Here is a 22,598-nt window from a genome sequence, read left to right as displayed (position 1 = left end):
ATTGGCCACGGGCAAATGAGATGGCACAAGAAATAGTCGACAGATGTGAAGGTTGCCAGTTTTATTCCAACATGTCTCACAAGCCTGCGTCAGCCCTGAAGACCACTCCACTCATCTGGCCCTTTGCTGTTTGGGGTTTGGACATGGTTGGACCCCTGAGAACGGGTAGGAGCGGCTTCACTCATGTACTCGTGGCAGTCGACAAGTTCGCCAAATGGATTGAAGCCAAACCTATCAAAAGTCTTGAAGCCAGTACTGCGGTCAGTTTCATCAGAGAGTTAACATTCAGATATGGTGTTCCGCATAGCATCATCAATGACAATGGGTCGAACTTCGATTCTGATGAGTTCAGAGCCTTCTGTGCTTCCCAAGGCACTCGAGTCGACTATGCTTCAGTCGCCCATCCCTAGTCAAATGGACAAGCTGAAAGAGCAAATGAATTGATTCTCAAAGGACTGAAACGCTGACTGATGCGTGATCTCAAGCATGCGGCAGGCGCCTGGGTCGATGAACTTCCATCAGTGCTTTGGGGTTTGAGGACAACTCCTAATCGGTCGACTGGCCGAACTCCATTCTTCTTGGTCTATGGAGCTGAAGTTGTTCTTCCGAGTGACTTGCTTCATAATGCATCCAGAGTCAAGCTTTTCTCAGAAAATGAAGCAAAACAGGCTCGACAAGACGCAGTTGATCTCCTGGAAGAGGAAAGAGAGATGGCCCTGATCTGGTCGACCATTTATCAGCAAGACCTGCGTCGATTCCACGCTAGAAACGTGAGGGGTCGAGCATTTCAAGAAGGAGACTTGGTTCTTTGAGTGGATCAGCAGAAACCACACAAGCTCGCCCCTACTTGGGAAGGCCCCTTCATTATCACCAGAGTGCTCCACAATGGAGCATACCACTTGTACAATGTCGAGCACAAGAAAGACGAGCCACGCGCTTGGAATGCGGAGCTGCTCCGCCCCTTTTACACTTAAGCATTCAGACTATTGAGATGTAATAAGAAATACCCTTTAGTTTGATTATCAAAGACACAGTTTTACAGTCTCTTAAATGATTCTTGTTCCTTTTTTATGTTCTAAATCCCCCAGTGGGTGCCTTAGATGTGAATCCATTTCGCCTAAGTTTTTAAAAAATCAAATCCTACCGAGTGTTGAGCAAGCCTCTCACTCAGAGGCTTAGCTGCGAATTCGTTTTGCCTAAGTTTGAAAAATCCTACTGAGTGATGAGCAAGCCTCTCACTCGGGGGTTTAGCTGCAGTCCAGTACTCGCCTAAGTTTGAAAAAAATCCTATCGAGTGATGAGCAACCCTCTCACTCGCGGGCTTAGCTGCAGTCCAGTACTCGCCTAAGTTTGAAAAATCCTACTGAGTGATGAGAAAGCCTCTCACTCGGGGGCTTAGCTGCAGTCCAGTACTCGCCTAAGTTTGAAAAATCCTACCGAGTGATGAGCAAGCCTCTCACTCGGGGGCTTAGCTGCAGTCCAGTACTCGCCTAAGTTTGAAAAAAATCCTACCGAGTGATAAGCAAGCCTCTCACTCGGGGGCTTAGCTGCAGTCCAGTACTCGCCTAAGTTTGGAAAATCCTACTGAGTGATGAGCAAGCCTCTCACTCGGGGCTTAGCTGCAGTCCAGTACTCGCCTAAGTTTGAAAAAAATCCTACCGAGTGATGAGAAACCCTCTCACTCGGGGGCTTAGCTGCAGTCCAGTACTCGCCTAAGTTTGAAAATCCTACTGAGTGGTGAGCAAACCTCTCACTCGGGGGCTTAGCTGCAGTCCAGTACTCGCCTAAGTTTAAAAAATTCTACCGAGTGGTGAGCAATCCTCTCACTCGGGGGCTTAGCTGCAGTCCAGTACTTGCCTAAGTTTAAAAAAATCCTACCGAGTGGTGAGCGACCCTCACACTCGGGGGCTTAGCTGCAGTCCAGTACTCGCCTAAGTTTGAAACACATCACTATCCGCAAGGACGACGAGGTGTAGGTCGACTGCAACCCTCTCTTCAGAGCTGCGCCACAAATACAATGTGCGCTCTGTCCTCATCCGCAAGGACGATGAGGTGCAGGTCGACTGCAACCTTTTCTTCGGAGCTACACCACAAATACAACGTGCGCTCCATCCTCATTCGCAAGGACGATGAGATGCAGGTCGACTGCAGCCTTCTCTTCAGAGTTGCGCCACAAATACAACATGCGCTCCATCTTAATCTGCAAGGACGACAAGGTGCAGGTCGACTGGGACATCCTCCTTAGAATTGCATCTCAAGTACAAAGATTATCCTCCAAGACTACGCGTCGTCAGTAGGACTGCGTATCAACTTCCAAAAATCTACACTTATAACCGTCAATACTGAGGCTGACATGACCTCGCGCCTGGCTCAAGTATTCGGATGCTCGATTGGATCCATGCCTTTCACATACCTTGGGTTGCCAATGGGCACAACCAGGCCGACGGTGACTGATCTCATGCCTTTGGTGTCCTCTGTCGAGTGCAAACTCTCTACGGCCGCTTCGCTTCTGGATCTTGGCTCCAAACTTACACTCGTGAATTCGGTGATCACATCGCCGGCGATCTATGCTATGTGCTCCATTAGACTGCCGCCGAAGATACTTGACCATCTGGACAAATTAAGACGCTGATGTCTCTGGGCCAAGAACACGGATGATGGTGTGAAAGCTGCTTCAATGGCGGCTTGGGGATTGGTTTGCAGACCTAAACACAAAGGGGGGCTCGGAGTACCTGCCCTTGGGGTCCAAAACCAAGGTTTGTTACTGAAGCAACTGCATAAGTTTTATAACCACATGGATATACCATGGGTTCAGCTAGTTTGGGACAGTGTGCCACATGCCTTTGATCCATGTGGATCGCTTTGGTGGAAGGATGTCATGGCCCTGGCGCCAATATACAGAGGCGTCACATCCGTCAAGGTGGGGAATGGGAGTACAGTTCTGTTCTGGAAAGATGACTGGTGTGGCGAAATTTTGGCAGACAGCCACCCCCGTCTATTCTCCATTGCTGAAAATGAAGATGTTTCCGTTCAGAAGTTGCTAACAGCACCAACGCTTGACCAAAACTTCCACTTGCCGCTCTCGATTCAGGCTAGAGGAGAGCTCGAAGATCTCCAGAACGCCTTGGCCACGGTGGAGCTGACAGAGCGGGCTGATGTTTGGAAGGCCGTGTGGGGATCGGACGGGCTCGCTTCCAACAAATTTTATCTCCACTGCTTCCGAGACGAGGACGCAGATGAGGCGTTTAAGTGGGTCTGGAAGACAAAATGCACTAACAAGTGGAAGGTATTTGCTTGGCTGCTTCTCGCTGATAGGTTAAGCACTCAAGGACTGCTCAGAAGAAAGAATATGAAACTGAGGGATGACAATTATGCATGCATGTTATGCCGCCAACCTCCCGAGGAAACAGTGGAACACCTGTTCTTTCAGTGTGCTTTTACCAGATCATGCTGGGGGAAGTTGGGGATCACTTGGCCGTGCCAGGGCAATAGGCTACAACTTCTGCATGCAGTGAAAAGTGTGTGGTCCAGACCGATGTTCATGGACATTTTCATCGTGGCAGCTTGGAGTATTTGGAAGGAACGTAACAATAAACACTTTAGAGGTATCATGCCCACTGTGGATGGATGGAGCCCGAGGTTCAAGTGGGACTTTGGTATGATGAGACATAGAGTCAAAGAGGCCTTAGTGCCCTTTGTTTGGCAGGTGGCCAACCTGACCTAGCTAGTTCCTCTATACTCTGTTGTATAGGGATTCTCCTAATCACTACCCCCTCCTCTCATGTAATCTCAATCATGTAACTCTTTGTGTGGAGGTTTAATACAAAGTCAGTGGGGGGTGCCCTCACTGTCCCAAAGTTCAAAAAAAAGTTCCACTCGTAGGCAAACACAAGCATTTTCAGAAGATAAACCAAGTTCAGATAAATCCTAAAGTTCCAGAACACGGATAAAAGTATTTGGGCATCAGGCCCCAAGGAGTCTAACGGTTACAAAACCACTCGGCATTCCGAGGCAAATTTAAGGCGAGGTATAAAGTTTGTTCACTCCGCAGGAGGAGGGCTTGCAGGATCGACAAACTCGTCCAGATCAATTCCGTCAGTGATCCGAGTGGAAGCAGCAATGAAGGTTTCCATGAAGGATTGGAAGTCATGCCTTTTGGTGTTGGCAACTTTGATTGCTGCCAACTTCTCTTCTCGAGCTTCTTTGCAGTGGACCCGAACCAGCAACAGAGCCACGTCAGCACCACATCGGGCAGAAGACTTCTTCCATTCCTGCACTCGACCAGGAACCTCATTGAGTCGAGTCATCAGGGACTCGAGGTCATTTTGAAGCGTTGCCCTTGGCGAAAGTGATGTATCAATGCGCGACACCGCCACCTTCAGGCGAGCAAGATAGCTCGTAACGCTAGCAACACGAGATTCCAGTCGGAGCACGTTCATGGCAGCCTCATCGCCGACAGGAGAAAGGATGGGGTCAAAGCCTGTCTCGGTCCGTCCAGTTTCTTCTTCAAAGTTTTGGCAGAATTCTGCAGATTCAAGGAGTTAATGAGTCGACCGGTTCATGGTGACTTGCAAACAGTAAAATCGGTCGGATAGAGAAAAGTACCTTCGAGCATAAGGAAGAGCTTCTTGGAGAGTGCTTTCAGATAAGCTTCCAGGTCGTTTCTCCTACGAGGCATGCTTTCCAGCTGCTCGTTCAGAGTCACCTTATCTTTCTTCAGACGAGTCGCCTCTCAGTTGGACTCGGTAAGAGACGCCTTCAGCTTGGTGATTTCCTCCTCTAGCGCACCGACCGAAGCCAGCTTCTTGTCAGCCAGTGCAGTCTTCTCCTGGGCCTCCTTTTGTGCAGCTGCAAGATCGAGGTCCTTCTTCGCTAGAGCCTGCCTCATTTTTTCTGCAAGATATACACTTGGGTCAGGTAGGAGAACGAAGAAATAACTTGAGGGATGGTCAAAATAAACAGTCGACAGGTCATTACCTTCCGTACCAGCCACTTCATCTTTAGCCTTTTTCAAGTTCTGATGGGCCAGCTCCAAGTCAAGGTTGAGTTGTCTCTGCTTTTCCTCGAATTCAGCGAACTTGGAGATAAGCGCACAGGATTTCTACAATTAGCAAAATACATGTCAATGGACAAGATGAAAGATCATTTACTTCCGAGTGAATAAAACTTTAAGACTACTAGAGAATCAAACATTCTACAGTAGTCTTGGGGACTACACCCAGTGGGTGCACTTATCGTGCCCCCACTGGTTTAGATTCCACTCGACATGGTCTGCCCAGACTGAGTGGAAGAAGAAAAAAAAGAGAGAGAAGAAAAGAGAAAGACATACTCAGACCCCAACCGACTGCCAGCAGTCGACTGCGGTCTCGGGGACTACGCCCAGTGGGTGCACTTAGCGTGCCCCCACTGGTTCAGATTCCACTCGACATGGTCCGCCCAGACCGAGTGGAAGAGTTAAACAACAAAGATGTCAAACGCCCACTGGGTGCGCAGATGCGAAGTGCAGGATAACAAGAAATTGCACGGAGAAAGGTTATCAGCTAGCATATCCTAGCAGAACAAACAACAAGATAAGAGTTCAGTCGGAAGCCAACTTACCTGGACATTGGCTTGAAGGGTCGCGTTGGCGTCATAAGCAGCCTGACTATTTTCGTGCACCACCTTCACTCGCTCCATCATTATGCCAGCTTGGCAAATGGCTTCTGCAGCGGCGTCCGCTTGGCTTTCTAGGACGTGATGAGTGGTGAAGAATGGGATTGACGGTGCAGACGTAGCAGCTTGAAGTTCCGATGCATGCAGCTGGACGGTTGAAGCAAGCACTGGTATAGTCGACGATGTGGGGCGTTCACTCGATACTGGATCAGCAAAAGTAACAGAAGCCCAAGTCACATCTTCAGGTTGTTGAATCGCTGACTCTGCCGCCAGCACCGATTGGGATGTCTTGCCAGCTGATGCCTTCTTGTTCCTCCTAGGCCTCAGTGGCACGTCCTCGTTGTTGTTGGAAGTTCAATGACATTGGGAGCAGCTGCAAAAAGATCAGTCACCGGGATGCAGTCGACCCCAGATCAATCGCCAGAATTTAATCGACCGATAAAACGGCCGAGTAACTGAAGACAGGATTATGAGAGTTGTACCCGGGTTGGAAGTGACTGCATCTTCCATTTCTTCATCTTCATACTTGTGGGTGGAAGTCCCGGAGGTAGCAGCACTGCAAATTTCAAGATTCAGTCGGTCATGTCTATCACGGTGGGTCGACCAAAACTCGACTCGTACTAAACCAAGAAATCAGGTCTGACTATTACCCGAAAACTGTAGGAATGGCCACTTTGATCTTGGGAAAGGCCTTCTGCAGTTTTGACGACGCAGCTTTCGGTTGTTTCGGTGCCTTATCAGCCGGCGCTGGAGACGGTGCAACTTTCGGTTGCAACGGTTCCTTCTCAGTCGGCACTGGAGAAGACGTCCGAGGGCGCTTTGATGACTGCCCAGTCGGCGTGGTCGCTTTGTCATGGATGCTTGTCACATCGTGAGTGTGCTTGGATCGCTTTTCCCTACGGGGAGATGAGTTGACCTCTTCTTCAACACTCGGGTCGTCACTCTCCTTGTCCTCCTCTTCATCAGAGTGCCACTCACCACTCTCGCCTCCGCTCGCCTCCCCCTCCGGATCCTGCTCCTGTTCCTCGTTGGGCATCGAGTACATCTCAATAAGGGCCTGAAAGACAACAAGTGAAGCAAAAAATCAGTCGTTTGACTACAAGCAGTTACATGATAAATCAAGAGAACGCTCGGCAATTTAGAGTTGGACCTTGTCTGGTTGGCGCGAGTTGTCGACTGGAGGGACTCTCCTAGACCCCCTGGGGTTATCTTTGTTGCCAGTGATACCCCTCAGCCACTTCTCCACCGTATCCTCGTCGACCTCTTCTGGGTGGATCCAAGTGGAATCCTCAATGCCCGAATACATCCACATCGGATGGTCACGAGCTTGAAGCGGCTGAATGCATCGCTTAAGGAAGACCTCCAACAGATCCATGCCAGTCATGCCATCACGGACGAGTTGGACCACCCGCTCGACTAGCACCTTCACCTCCGCTTTCTTCTCCGGGGTCACTTTCAAGGCGGAGGGCTTCTCGACTCGAGCCATGGAAAAGGGGGGAAATCCGGTCGACTGGCCTGGAGTCGGCTGGTCTTTGCAATAGAACCAGGTCGACTGCCACCCTCGGACTGACTCAGGAAGGATCATGGCTGGGAAAGTGCTTTTACCTCTCATTTGAATCCTAAGACCCCCACACATCTGGATCACGTGCGTCCTCTCATCACTCGGGTTAGCCTACTTGACCGACTGAGAACGACACATGAAAATGTGCTTGAAGAGGCCCCAGTGTGGTCTACAACCCAAGAAATTCTCGCACATGGACACGAAGGCAGTGAGGTACACGATGGTGTTGGGGGAAAAGTGGTGGAGTTGTGCTCCAAAGAAGTTCAAGAAGCCTCGAAAAAAAGGATGGGGAGGCAAAGAAAACCCGCGGTCAACATGGGTGGCGAGGAGAACGCACTCACCCTCCTGCGGATGTGGTTCGGTCTCGCCCTCCGGGAGCCGCGCCGATTCGTGGGGATCAGTCCCCCCTCAACCAGATCGTCGATGTCGTCCTGACGAATCGTCGACCGAATCCAATCGCCCTGGATCTAGCCATGCGGCAGGACAGACCTCGACGAAGATCTGCCCCGGCTGGACTTCTTCCCCTTCACCTTTGTTGCCGCCTTCTTCTCGCGCTCCAAGGCCACCGTATTCTCCTTCCCCATTGCAGCGGGCGGAGCTCGAACAGAGCGGCGGCGCCAGGAGCAGAGGTGGATGTGGTAGAGAAAGCGGGGGATAAAGAGGAAGAATGGAAACACACAGTGCAAAAAAGCCCAATTCGGCACCTTATATGAGGTCGTTTCTGAGTGGCTGGCTTGTGGGTCCGGGCGATCCTATCAAATCCCGCAATAGTCGCGCGCGCGATACATGGCAAAAAAGGTGGCGCAGTGATCGAGGCAGCCCTGCCTAATCCAACCCAATTACTGCGGCATCCTCCGCCCCGCGTGCTTCCCGAAATTTGAATCCCACAATATCCGCGAGCAACAGAGCAACCTGTCAGACGGAAGATTTTTCCCATATCAGCACTCAAAGCTTAGCAGTAAAAGTTCACTCGGTAGAACCAAGAATGGATCAAGGCGACTGAAAAAGAAGTTGAAGTCAGCATGATTGCTCATTTGGTCCCAATAAGACGCTTCCGAAGCGCGAAAATTGAATCGGAGGTGTTCTCAACTCCTCCTCCACTTGAACCCTGAACCATTCGGGGGCTAATGATGAAGCTATGTACCTAGGGTAGGGTCATAGCACTGACCTAGACACCCTCCCCTAGGACATCATCCTAAAACCAGAAGCATTCGAGGGATAGCATCATCCACTCGACTATGAAGCATTCCACTCGGAAGACTCAAAGTCACTCGACCACGACGATTATCACTCGACAGACAGAAGATCTAAAGTCACTCTGCACAACAACGGTCGGACGTTTACTTCATAGACTTAATAAGCATTTATGTCACTTTATTGCTAGCGTTACCAGTAACGCCCCCCTCTTGATGTACCTTAAAACCCTTGTAACGTGGGCTGGCTGGGGTCTAGGCGCACTCTATATAAGCAACCCCCCTCCACTGGCACAAGGGTTCGCACCCCCTGTAAACACACTGATACATAATCCATTCGACCGCCTCCGGGCACCGAGACATAGGGTTGTTACTTCCTCCGCGAAGGTCCTGAACTCGTAAAACTCGTGTGTACAACTTCGCCATAGCTAGGATCTTGCCTCCTCATACCTACCCCCCATTCTACTGTCAGTCTTAGATCCACGACACCCCCTTCCCCAATTCGGATTGGGCCTTGGGGGGCCACCACTTGGCCGCCTCCTCCTCTATTCCTCATGGCCCATCAAGGCCCATTAACTCCCCAGGGGGTTCCGGTAACCTCTCGGTACTCCGGTATATGCCCGAACTCATCCGAAACCATTCCGGTGTCCAAACATAACCTTCCAATATATCAATATTCATGTGCCAACTATTTTGAGACTCCTCGTCATGTCCGTGATCACATTCGGGACTCCGAACTACCTTTGTTACATCAAAACACATAAACTAATAATATCGATCGTCACTGAACGTTATGCGTGAGGACCCTACGGGTTCGAGAACTATGTAGACATGACCAAGACTCATCTCCGGTCAATAACTAATAGCGGAACCTGGATGCTCATATTGGTTCCTACATATTCTATGAAGATCTTTATCGGTCAAACCGCATAACAACATATGTTGTTCCTTTGTCATCGGTAAGTTACTTGCCTGAGATTCGATCGTCGGTATCTCAATACCTAGTTCAATCTCATTACCGGCAAGTCTCTTTACTCGTTCTGTAATGCAACATCCTGTCACTAACTCATTAGTCACATTGCTTGCAAGGCTTATAGTGATGTGCATTACCGAGAGGGCCCAGAGATACCTCTCCGACAATCGGAGTGACAAATCCTAATCTCGATCTATGCCAACTCAACAAACACCATCGGAGACACCTGTAGAGCATCTTTATAATCACCCGGTTATGTTGTGATGTTTGATAGCACACAAGGTGTTCCTCCGGTATTCGGGAGTTGCATAATCTCATAGTCAGAGGAACATGTATAAGTCATGATGAAAGCAATATCAATAAAATTAAACGATCATGTATGCTAATGATGTGATCCCGTTCATCAAATGACAACACATGTCTATGGTAAGGAAACTTGACCATCTTTGATTAACGAGCTAGTCAAGTGGAGGCATACTAGGGACACTCTGTTTTGTCTATGTATTCACACATGTACTAAGTTTCTGGTTAATACAATTCTAGCATGAATAATAAAAATTTATCATGATATAAGGAAATATAAATAACAACTTTATTATTGCCTCTAGGGCATATTTCCTTCAGACGGATCATTCGGACCATCCTCAAACACACCAGCTCATCAAGCTCAAGAACACCTCTCCTCGGGAGGCTGTTCATCCACTGTACTAGTTCATCGTTAGCCCACGAGGCAATCCACCACACCACACTGGAGTAGGGTATTACACCACAAAGGTGGCCCGAACCAGTATAAACCCTCGTGTCTCTTGTTCCTTGGGTCCGGCAAGCTAGGCCTTGAGATAGTTGTGAGAGCGAGCTAGGAGAGATCTTCGTGCGCACCCCAGTGTTCGAACCTCAAGGGTTTGCCGGAACCCGTAATCCAACATTTGGCGCATGAGGTAGGGGTGCGCTGAAGTTTTCTTCTCCATCGACCGACTCGCCGTTGCCCTATGACTCGAATGTCTGACGGCCCAAGGATCCAAGCCGACCACTGGGCGGCCTGGCCTGCCCGGGCGCTGCCATCCGCTCCAGAAGACCTCAACTTCACGCTCCGGGCGGCCCGCGCGCCTCCTGATACCCGCGGGTGCGGGCAGCGCGGGCCGGCGCCCGCCGCCCTCACACCGCGGCACACGCGCGCAGCCGCGCGGTCCTCAGGTTATGCTGCGGAAACGGCACCACACACCCGGCGGGAGCAGGCGAACATGCGAGCCACGCTCATCGTGGCACGGGAGCTGCTGCGGTGCATGCTAGCGGAGAGCGGTGCGATGCACTACTGGAACGAGTCACCGAGCTACTGGACGCCGCTTGCAGGGGTATGCTGCCTTTCTGCTCCTTAACCACACCCTAGGTCATGGTGGAAGCGAGCGCGAGGCCCGGGCGAGCCCGCACACCCCCTGGGGCATCAGGGGAATCCGACGACACTGGCGCGGGTCCTGGCACGGGCCGTCCTGCCGCAGCCATGCCATCGCTAGGAGGGACAAGCATTGACGGCCCGCCGCGAGGACGCGCTAGGATGCCACACGGCGGCCACCAGGGCCAAGCGCCGCTACTCGCGGCTCAAGGTGAGGGGCACCTGGGCGGCGGCACTGGTGAGATGATCACGGATGCTTACGTGCCCCGCATGGTGAACCCGGAATACTTGCCGGGGGAAGGCCCCAATCCGTTCCCCGGACTAGGATGGGCGGCTAGAGGGCTTGAAGCACAGGTCTTCCCCGAGCCGCCCGGAGGCTTCGTCGACCCCTTCAGCAACGACGACGGCGGGGTATGGTCAATATCTCAAGAGCAAGCTTATGCTAACCCCGAACTGCAGGAGAACCAGGCCGCGGTAGTAGTTAGAGACCTCAGGGCAGTGGCCCAGCCAGCGGCAGGAGTGGTGCTCTCGGGGCTGCGCGGGAGAGGCCCGGAGCCAGGCCCTCCCCCACGCCACGCGGAGCAAGGCGCTGCACGGAGGTAGGCCCTCTGTAGGGGAAAGCACCGGCGAGCCTCCCCCCCAGCAGAGGACCCGTGGTCGCTGAGGGTGCCGCCAGCATCCTCTTTGCCCCTTGGTCTCGTCCTGGTTTCTGGACGCCCCAATGGTGGTCGAGGGTGGCGTAGTTGTAACACCCCGGATGTAACTTTCCCTATTTGTAATCCAACTCTTGCCGTTTCCGGCGTTAAGTTATATTTATTTCTCGGGTTCGGGTCTTTGCCTCCGTGTGTTGTTTTCGTTGTCATGCATCTCATATCATGTCATCATGTGCATTGCATTTGCATACGTGTTCATCTCATGCATTTGAGCATTTTCCCCGTTGTCCGTTTTGCATTCCGACGCTTCGTTCTCCTCCGATGGTCTTTTCTAGCTTTCTTTCATGTGTGGGGATTAAACATTTCCGGATTGGACCGAGAGTTGCCAAGCGGCCTTGGTTTACTACCGGTAGACCGCCTGTCAAGTATCGTATCATTTGGACTTCGTTTGATACTCCAACGGTTAACCGAGGGACCGAAAAGGCCTCGTGTGTGTTGCAGCCCAACACCCCTCCAATTTGGCCCAAAACCCACCAAACTCTGCTCCATGTCCTAGAGCGTTCGATCATGATCGCGTGGCCGAAAACCGCACCTCATTTGGACTCTCCTAGCTCCACTTATGCCTATAAATAGCCCCCCCGTTTTCGGATCTCTTCTTCCTCCCCAAAACCATAGCTAAAAAAACAGGATCCCCGCGCCGGCCGGACACGTCCGATCCGACCGGACGCATCGCCGCAGCCAATCCAGCGCCGCCACGTGGCGGGCGGACCACTTCCCCGCCGCCGCTCCCGCCGGCCCGCCCAGGCCCGAGGCGGGCCCGCTCCCGCGCCCGACCGGGCCACTCGCCGCCGCGCGCCCGAGGTCGCCGCGCCGCCCGGTCCGCCCCGCGCCGCCGCCTGCTCCGCCCCGAGGCCGCCACCGCCGCCGCCGCCATCGACGCCGGCCAGCAGCTCGCGCCGCGCCCCGCGCCGCCTCCGCCGCCTCGTCGCCGGGCCGCCGCCGCCCGTCCCCGGCCGCACCGCCCCTCCTCGCCGCCAAGGCCGGCCGGCCCCGGCCTCGCCTCCCCTCCTTCCGGCCGCCACCGCCCGTCGTCGCCGGCGAGCGACCTCGCCGGATCCAGCTCGCCCGATCCAGATCCGCGGTTGCTACAGTAACCCTAATCCGCGGGGTTGTTTTTTCGCTAAGTCCCTAGATTTTTAGCTCATATGCTCCTGTTCGAGGCCCCGTAACTTTGCATCTGTAGCTCCGATTTGGACATAGTATATCAAAATTTTCGCCTCGACGAGTACATCATTTCATTCCATTGCATCATTTTCATTTGAGTTCATCTTGATGCCAAAAATGCTGTTAGAAGGAGGCTTCATGAGTTAATTGTCAGATCTGCTAGTTCATCTTAGACTTTTGTCATTTTTGCCATGATTATTGTGAGCATGATATGCCTATGAGTCCTTCATATGTTTTGTTAAGGATTTTGTCTTCTTTCCAGAGGTGCAACCCATGCATTTTTAGGATGTGTGTGGTGACTTGTGCAAGCTTGCAAAGAGAGGCACCCGGAAGATCTGTTTTCAGAGACTTAGTTGTTTTCACTAAGTCTGGGATTATTTAGTCCATGATGCCATATGTTCAGCTTGTTTCCCAGTGATCCGTGCCTCTTTTGAGGATGATCAGTAAAGTAGTTTTGTTAATCATGTTATTCTATTTCCATCCATGTCTTTGTTTGCAATTATGGAGCAACCTAGCTTGAGTCAATCGAGCTCTACTTTTGCTTCATTGTGAATCTGGGCAGATCGTCAACTCGTTTGCGATTTTGCCGATGTTGTTGTAGTTGATCCGTGCATGCTATGCCATTGTTCTTGCCATGTCTAGCTTGTATTATGTGCCTTCTTAATGTATGTATGCCTGCCTTGCCATGAATTGCACCGTGGTGAGTGCATCGAGCTCGTTTACATGCCTTCGTGAGTTATATTTCAGCATGTCTCAGTTTTCACTAAGTCTGAAAACTGATTGTGTTTTAGCTATGTTTGTGTGCCCGTTAGTATATTTTGTGAACCCTTTTGGCCCCAGGTCACTTTGGGTCTTTTGTTAAGCTTGTTGAGTAGCTCCATTCCATGTTCTTACTTGTCCTAATCAGGTCATGTATCATGTTGTTTTGCTGCTCCGAAGAGGGCTTCGTGATCTGAAATTTCAGACTAGTGTTAATTTCACAAAGTCTGGAATCTGTTTTTCATAATGGGAGCCCTTTGATGTTTCGCCTTGATTAAAGCTTGTCCAGCAATGCCCAACATTGGTCTTACCATTTGCCACCTAGCCTTTTCTTTCCCTTGGGTTCTGCAGACTCAAGGGTCATCTTATTTTACCCCCCCCCCCCCCCCCGGGCCAGTGCTCCTCTAAGTGTTGGTCCAAACTAGAGCCCCTTGCAGCGCCACCTCGGGGAAACTCGAGGGCTGGTTTTAGTTGTACGGATTGCTTATCTGAGTGTGCCCTGAGAAAGAGATATGTGCAGCTCCTATCGGGATTTGTCGGCACATTCGGGTGGTGTTGCTGGTCTTGTTTTAACCTGTCGAAGTGTCTTGAATTACCGAGATACCGAGTCTGATCGGAACGTCTTGGGAGGAGGTCTATTCCTTCGTTGACCGTGAGAGCTTGTCATGGGCTAAGATGGGACTCCCCTGTAGGGATTGAACTTTTGAAAGCCGTGCCCGCGGTTATGGGCAGATGGGAATTTGTTAATGTCTGGTTGTAGATAACTTGAACCTTAATTAATTAAAATGAATCAACTGAGTGTGTTGCCGTGATGGCCTCTTCTCGGCGGAGTCCGGGAAGTGGACACGGTGTTGGAGTTATGCTTGCGCAGGTTGTTCCTCTAGATTCTCGCTTGAGCTTTGCCTCCTCTTCTCGCTCTATTTTGCGAATAAGTTAGCCACCATATATGCTAGTCGCTTGCTGCATCTCCACACATATTTGCCTTTTCCTTCCTATAAGCTTAAATAGTCTTGATCGCGAGGGTGCGAGATTGCTGAGTCCCTGTGGCTCACAGATACTATAACTCCAGATGCAGGTCCAGGTGATTCCACTCCAGGTGACGAGTACGAGCTCAAGTGGGAGTTCGACGAGGACTCTCAGTGTTACTACGTGTCTTTTCCTGATGATCAGTAGTGGTGCCTAGTTGGGGTTCGATTCAGGGCCTTGTCGCATGTTGGGTTTTCTACTATTTTGGCGCCGTAGTCGGGCCATGAGTGTTGGTATGATGGATGTTATTTATGTACTCTGATGTGACGTGGCGAGTGTAAGCCAACTATGTATCTCCCCCTTTTATTATATATTACATGGGATGTTGTAATGATTGCCTGACTTGCGACATTGCTTTCAATGCGGTTATGTCTCTAAGTCGTGCCTAGACACATGGGAGCTATAGCCGCATCGAGGGCGTTACAAGTTGGTAATCAGAGCCTTCCCCGACCTTAGGAGCCCCATTGCTTGATCGTTTTTAGCAGTCGAGTTGTGTCTAGAAAAATGTTTTGAGTCTTTAGGAATTATATATCGGAGAGTTTAGGAATTCTTTTTACTTCCCAGTCTCCTCATCGCTCTGGTAAGGCATCCTGACGTAGAGTTTTGACTCTTCTCTTCTCAAATTTCACTAAAAAAAATTTACGATCACGCGAGTATCTTGGAATCGTTCCGATGGCTTATGATGAGAACATTGTCTTGGTGCCTCCTGTCAGGGGTTTAGTGGAAGTGTCCCGGGGAGTTGAGCTCTGAGGTGTTGTCATCATAATTTTATCGTTGCAATTCTGGAATACTTGAGATATTTTTGCCGACATCGAAAATCTCTTTTATGCAGTTCGTTGGTGAGATAACCTCGATGCCACCCAGTACTGGGGCGGGAGTTCGGGAGTATCTCCATAACTTGTATAACGGATGCTTTTCGAAGGTTGAGGTAGATGGTTTCCGAAGGTTTCTTGGTTATGTGTTGAAGGATGGATACAGCTGGATGTAGGATTTGCTAGTTTGGGTGAGATATTATGCTTCCCCTATATCCCCAACACCTGATTGCATAACCGGAAAGGTTCGGGAGTTTCATAGGTGGGAATTCTAGTAGCTCTAGTTCTTCTTCCACGGATATTGGTTTGAGATTGGGATTTCTTACCGATTATTCGTTCTTGATCCATACCTTGTTGATTTATTTCTCTACCTTAATTCTACGTGGCTTCTCAATTTATGGATATGTGACCATTTCAAGAGGAATGCATACGTTCATTTTGTTCGGATGTGAAGACTATATGTTGCAATTTTCATTCCGTTGGATTCAGCTTCAATATTTATCTATCAATGTGCTAATGGTGGTCAACCTCTTCAGGATGGCTCCTCCAACGCGCATGACTCCGAATCCTGATCCGCCACCGCCTCCACCTCCTCCAGAGGCATGGCAAGCTGTGATGGCCGCAACCAATGCAAACACACAGCTGATCATGCAAATTCTTCAAGAGCGCAATCAAGGCAGTCAAGGGAATCAAGGCAGCAATCAGAGTCACTTTGCTACACACAACCAGTTCCTTGCTAACGGGCCAAAGACTTTCAGCAATTGTGTTGAGGCAACCGATGCTGACGATTGGCTTGTGGATCTGTGTAAGCATTTCGAGTGCAGTAACGTCAGGCCTGAGGACTTTGTCAAGTTCGCTTCCTTCCAACTCAAAGATCAAGCTGCAGAATGGTTCCAGCAGTACAAGGATTCCAGAGGTGGACGTGTTATCACTTGGGATGATTTCCGTCGAGATTTTCGAGCTCATCATATTCCGCAGAGCGTGGTTGAAAGCAAGCGTGAGGAATTCCGCAATCTGAAGCAAGGCTCTTTGTCTGTCTATGACTACAACAAGTTGTTCCAGAAGCTCGCCCGCTTTGCCAAGCAGGACATCCCTGATGAGAAGAGCATGATATATCAGTTCAGGGGTGGTCTCAGAGAAGAAATTCAGCTCGCTCTTGTTCTCTTCGAGCCCTTGAGATACGATGAGTTCTACAACATGGCACTGAAGCAAGAGGCTGCTCAGTTGAGGTGTGATGCTTCCAGGAAGCGAGTCAGAGATGCTACTCCTTCTTCCTCTACTCAAGTGGCCAAGCAGCAGAAGTTTTGGCTTCCTCCTCCTCCGTTCCGTCAGCCGTATCAGCAGAAGAGCAAAGGTGGTAGTGGTTCTTCCCACCCACCCAACCCTGGCTTTCAGAACAAGACTCCGTCTCAAGCTCCAAGATCGAGTGCTCCGTATCACCGTCCTCTTTCAAAGGTCACGTGCAACAAGTGCCAACAGAAGGGTCACTATGCCAACAAGTGTTTCAACAAGAGGCGTCTTCCTCCTCCTCCTCCTGTCAGATCGGCAAGTACAGCTGTGGTCAAGCATAATCCCAAGCATGCCAAGGTCAATTTGATGAATGCAGCTCAGGCAGAGGACTCGTCACATGTGATCATGGGTAACCTTCCTGTTAATGATATTTCGGCAAAAGTTCTTTTTGACACTGGTGCATCGCATTGTTTCATGTCGAGACCTTTTGCATCTAAGCATGATTTTGTTACTCAAGTGTTGCCGAAGTCGTTGGCTATCGTCTCTCCGGCCCGTCAAATGACATCTCGAGTATGCGTTCCGGATGTTACTATCACTTTGGGTGACTATAAGTTCTTGTCCTCTCCAAATGTTCTTGGTGACTCGGATATTGATCTTGTTCTTGGAATGGATTGGCTTTCTAAGCACAAGGCTCAGCTTGATTGTGCAGCCAGACAGATTCAATTGACTCATTCGTCTGAGGATGTAATTGTCTTTGCCGCTCGGGATAATACCATCCGTCTGTTTTCCCTCAATGAGAAGGGTGAATTGGATGCCATCTCTCAAATTCCAGGCGTTTGCGAATATCAAGACGTCTTTCCAGAAGAGCTCCCAGGAATGCCTCCGCACCGGCCAGTTGAATTCGTTATTGAACTTGAGCCTGGCACGGAACCTGTGTGCAAACGTCCTTACAAGCTCGGACCTGAAGAGTTGAAGGAGCTGAAGAAGCAACTCGATGAGCAAGAAAGAATGGGTCTCATCCGGCCTAGTTCTTCTTCGTGGGGTTGTGGTGTTCTTTTTGTGAAGAAGAAGGATGGAACGGACCGACTTTGTGTTGATTACCGTCCGGTGAACAAGAAGACCATCAAGAACAAATACCCACTTCCCAACATCAATGAGCTGTTCGAACAACTCAAAGGTGCTCAAGTATTCTCCAAGCTTGATCTCCGTATGGGTTATCACCAGATTCGCATTCGTGAAGAAGATATTCCCAAGACAGCATTCAGAACAAGCTTTGGTTCATATGAATACATTGTCATGTCTTTTGGCCTCGCCAACGCTCCTCCGACGTTCTCTCGCATGATGAATTTCATCTTCAACGCCTACACCAATGACTTCGTTTTGGTCTATCTCGACGACATTCTGGTTTTCTCGAAGAACAAGGAAGATCATGCCAAGCATTTGCGTTTGGTTCTTGATAAGCTCAGAGAACATCAGTTCTACGCCAAGTTCTCCAAGTGTGAATTTTGGCTCGATGAGGTTTTTTATCTTGGTCATATCATCTCTGCCAAGGGCATTTTCGTGAATCCCGAGAAGGTGTCTGCAATTGTGAATTGGGAACCTCCTTAGAATGTGAAGCAACTCCGCAGTTTTCTCGGTCTCGCAAGCTATTGCAGAAGATTCGTTGAAAACTTTTCTAAGATCGCGAAGCCTCACTCAAATCTTCTTCAGAAGCACTTCAAGTACGTTTGGTCTCCGGAGTGTGATATTGCTTTCAACACTTTGAAAGAGAAATTGATCACTGCTCCAGTTCTGACTCCGCCTGATGAATCCAAGCCGTACGAGGTCTTTTGTGATGCCTCTCTCCAAGGTCTTGGCGCAGTTTTGATGCAAGAGAAGAAAGTTGTTGCTTATACATCTCGCCAGTTGAAGCCTAATGAGAAAAACTACCCCACTCATGATCTCGAGTTGGCGGCAGTTGTGCATGCTCTTTTGACTTGGAGACATCTTCTATTGGGAAGAAAAGTGGACATTTTCACTGATCACAAGAGTCTCAAGTACATCTTCACTCAGCCTAATCTCAACCTCAAGCAAACTTGATGGGTCGAAATGATTCAAGACTATAATCCGAGTATCGAGTACACTCCAGGCAAGGCCAATGTGATTGCTGACGCTTTGAGCAGAAAGGCCTACTGCAACAGTCTGATTCTTAAGCCTTATCAACCCGAGCTTTGTGAAGCTTTCCGCAAACTTAATCTGCAAGTTGTTCCTCAAGGTTTCCTTGCCAACCTTCAAGTCTCTCCTACCTTAGAAGACCAGATTCGCCAAGCCCAACTTCTTGATGCTATGGTGAAAAAGGTGAAGATTGGGATTGCCAAGAGTCAGTCCAAGTACAAGTGCTACCGCCTTGATGACAAGGACACTCTCTTCTTCGAGGATCGTATTGTTGTGCCCAAAGGTGAACTTCGTAAAGTGATCATGAACGAGGCTCACAATTCTCTCCTCTCCATCCACCCTGGGAGTACGAAGATGTATCAGGACCTCAAGCAAGCTTATTGGTGGACTCGAATGAAGCGCGAGATCGCTCAATTCGTGAATGAATGTGATGTCTGCAGAAGAGTGAAGGCAGAACACCAAAGGCCAGCAGGTCTCCTCCAACCTCTTGCCATTCCAGAATGGAAGTTTGACCACATTGAAATGGACTTCGTGACTGGGTTTCCAAAGTCCAAGCGTGGCAATGATGCTATATTTGTTGTCATCGACAAACTCACCAAAGTGGCTCACTTTCTGCCTATCAAAGAGTCGATCACTGCAGCTCAATTGGCAGAACTCTATACCTCTCGTATTGTCTCTCTGCACGGTATTCCTCAAATGATCTCTTCAGACCGTGGCAGCATCTTTACCTCGAAGTTTTGGGATTCTTTTCAGAAAGCCATGGGCACCAACATCCGCTTCAGCACTGCTTTCCATCCTCAAACAAGCGGTCAAGTCGAGCGTGTCAACCAGATTCTTGAAGATATGCTCAGGGCTTGTGTGATCTCCTTCGGCATGAAGTGGGAGGATTGTCTTCCTTATGCTGAATTCTCCTACAACAATAGTTTTCAAGCAAGTTCGGGCAAGGCCCCTTTTGAAATTATGTATGGCAGGAAGTGCCGTACCCCTCTCAACTGGTCTGAAACCGGTGAACGTCAGCTTTTGGGTAATGACTTAATCACAGAAGCAGAAGAAATGTACAAAGTCATTCGTGATAACCTCAAAGCAGCCCAATCCCGCCAGAAGAGCTACTATGATATTAAGCACCGTGATTTGGCTTTCGAGATCGGAGATCATGTTTACCTCCGCGTCTCTCCTATGAAAGGTACTCGTCGCTTCGGTATCAAAGGGAAGCTAGCCCCTAGATATGTGGGACCTTTCAAGATTGTCAGCAAGAGAGGCAACCTCGCCTATCAACTCGAGCTTCCTTCAAACTTTGCAAATGTTCACGACGTGTTCCATGTCTCTCAGCTTCGAAAGTGCTTCAAGACTCCCGACCGCACCGTCAACTTCGAGGACATTGAGCTCCAAGAAGATCTCTCTTATCGTGAGCACCCAGTTGCTATTCTTGAAGAGACTGAACGCAAGACTCGCAACAAGTCAATCAAATTTCTCAAAGTCAAGTGGTCACACCATTCCGACCGTGAAGCTACCTGGGAACGCGAGGATCACCTCCGTCCTGAGTACCCGGAGTTCTTTCAGTTCTAGATCTCGGGACGAGATCTTTTCGTAGTGGTGGAGTGTTGTAACACCCCGGATCTAACTTTCCCTATTTGTAATCCAACTCTTGCCGTTTTCGGCGTTAAGTTATATTTATTTCTCGGGTTCGGGTCTTTGCCTCCGTGTGTTGTTTTCGTTGTCATGCATCTCATATCATGTCATCATGTGCATTGCATTTGCATACGTGTTCATCTCATGCATTTGAGCATTTTCCCCGTTGTCCGTTTTGCATTCCGGCCCTTCGTTCTCCTCCGGTGGTCTTTTCTAGCTTTCTTTCATGTGTGGGGATTAAACATTTCCGGATTGGACCGAGACTTGCCAAGCGGCCTTGGTTTACTACCGGTAGACTGCCTGTCAAGTTTCGTATCATTTGGACTTCGTTTGATACTCCAACGGTTAACCAAGGGACCGAAAAGGCCTCGTGTGTGTTGCAGCCCAACACCCCTCCAATTTGGCCCTAACCCCACCAAACTCTGCTCCATGTCCTAGAGCGTTTGATCACGATCGCGTGGCCGAAAACCGCACCTCATTTGGACTCTCCTAGCTCCACTTATGCCTATAAATAGCCCCCCCGTTTTCGGATCTCTTCTTCCTCCCCGAAACCCTAGCTAAAAAAAACAGGATCCCCGCGCCGGCCGGACACGTCCGATCCGACCGGACGCATCGCCACAGCCAATCCAGCGCCGCCACGTGGCGGGCGGACCACTTCCCCGCCGCCGCTCCCGCCGGCCCGCCCAGGCCCGAGGCGGGCCCGCTCCCGCGCCCGACCGGGCCACTCGCCGCCGCGCGCCCGAGGTCGCCGCGCCGCCCGGTCTGCCCCGCGCCGCCGCCTGCTCCGCCCCGAGGCCGCCACCGCCGTCGCCGCCATCGACGCCGGCCAGCAGCTCGCGCCGCGCCCCGCGCCGCCTCGTCCCCGGCCGCGCCGCCCCTCCTCGCCGCCAAGGCCGGCCGGCCCCGGCCTCGCCTCCCCTCCTTCCGGCCGCCACCGCCCGTCGTCGCCGGCGAGCGACCTCGCCGGATCCAGCTCGCCCGATCCAGATCCGCGGTTGCTACAGTAACCCTAATCCGCAGGGTTGTTTTTTTCGCTAAGTCCCTAGATTTTTAGCTCATATGCTCCTGTTCGAGGCCCCGTAACTTTGCATCTGTAGCTCCGATTTGGACATATAGTATATCAAAATGTTCGCCTCGACGAGTACATCATTTCATTCCATTGCATCATTTTCATTTGAGTTCATCTTGATGCCAAAAATGCTGTTAGAAGGAGGCTTCGTGAGTTAATTGTCAGATCTGCTAGTTCATCTTAGACTTTTGTCATTTTTGCCATGATTATTGTGTGCATGATATGCCTATGAGTCCTTCATATGTTTTGTTAAGGATTTTGTCTTCTTTCCAGAGGTGCAACCCATGCATTTTTAGGATGTGTGTGGTGACTTGTGCAAGCTTGCAAAGAGAGGCACCCGGAAGATCTGTTTTCAGAGACTTAGTTGTTTTCACTAAGTCTGGGATTATTTAGTCCATGATGCCATATGTTCAGCTTGTTTCCCAGTGATCCGTGCCTCTTTTGAGTATGATCAGTAAAGTAGTTTTGTTAATCATGTTATTCTATTTCCATCCATGTCTTTGTTTGCAATTATGGAGCACCCTAGCTTGAGTCAATCGAGCTTACTTTTGCTTCGTTGTGAATCTGGGCAGATCGTCAACTCGTTTGCGATTTTGCCGATGTTGTTGTAGTTGATCCGTGCATGCTATGCCATTGTTATTGCCATGTCTAGCTTGTATTATGTGCCTTCTTAATGTATGTATGCCTGCCTTGCCATGACTTGCACCGTGGTGAGTGCATCGAGCTCGTTTACATGCCTTCGTGAGTTATATTTCAGCATGTCTCAGTTTTCACTAAGTCTGAAAACTGATTGTGTTTTAGCTATGTTCGTGTGCCCGTTAGTATATTTTGTGAACCCTTTTGGCCCCAGGTCACTTTAGGTCTTTTGTTAAGCTTGTTGAGTAGCTCCATTCCATGTTCTTACTTGTCCTAATCAAGTCATGTATCATGTTGTTTTGCTACTCCGAAGAGGGCTTCGTGATCTGAAATTTCAGACTAGTGTTAATTTCACAAAGTCTGGAATCTGTTTTGCATTTGCGTTTTTGCCATGCTTGTTTGAACCTCATAATGGATGAATTGGCCATGGCTCAGTGCTAGTATTTTGTTAATCATCTTGTGTGCATCCCTGCCATATATTTTGTTGTCATGTTTGGTGGTTGTAGCATGTTCGTTTCGTTGCGTTTAGATGCCTACTTGTTGTAAATCGCAGACCGGTGTCATTCTTAAAATGCTCGCCATTTCCAAACCGTAACTCCGATTCCGGCGTTCTTTATATCGTTTTCAAGCGATTTCA

General features: G+C 49.9%; 1 protein-coding gene across 1 annotated transcript; it reads left to right on the top strand.

Annotated features, from left to right (window-relative positions):
• Positions 1 to 2,878: 2,878 nt before the first annotated feature.
• On the top strand, positions 2,879 to 3,492 carry LOC147975481 (uncharacterized). The gene is made up of 2 exons (XM_087520442.1): positions 2,879 to 3,286; positions 3,445 to 3,492. Exons 1-2 carry the CDS (start codon positions 2,879 to 2,881, stop codon positions 3,490 to 3,492), a joined length of 456 nt encoding a protein of 151 aa, XP_087376568.1.
• Positions 3,493 to 22,598: the final 19,106 nt, after the last annotated feature.

The sequence above is a fragment of the Triticum urartu genome, chromosome 4A (assembly GCF_056163025.1).
Source record: "Triticum urartu cultivar PI428250 chromosome 4A, HENAU_Tu73, whole genome shotgun sequence".
NCBI classification, from domain to species: Eukaryota; Viridiplantae; Streptophyta; class Magnoliopsida; order Poales; family Poaceae; genus Triticum; species Triticum urartu.
The sequence above is the reverse complement of the archived record's forward strand: the minus strand, read 5'-3'. Positions and strand labels throughout refer to the sequence as shown.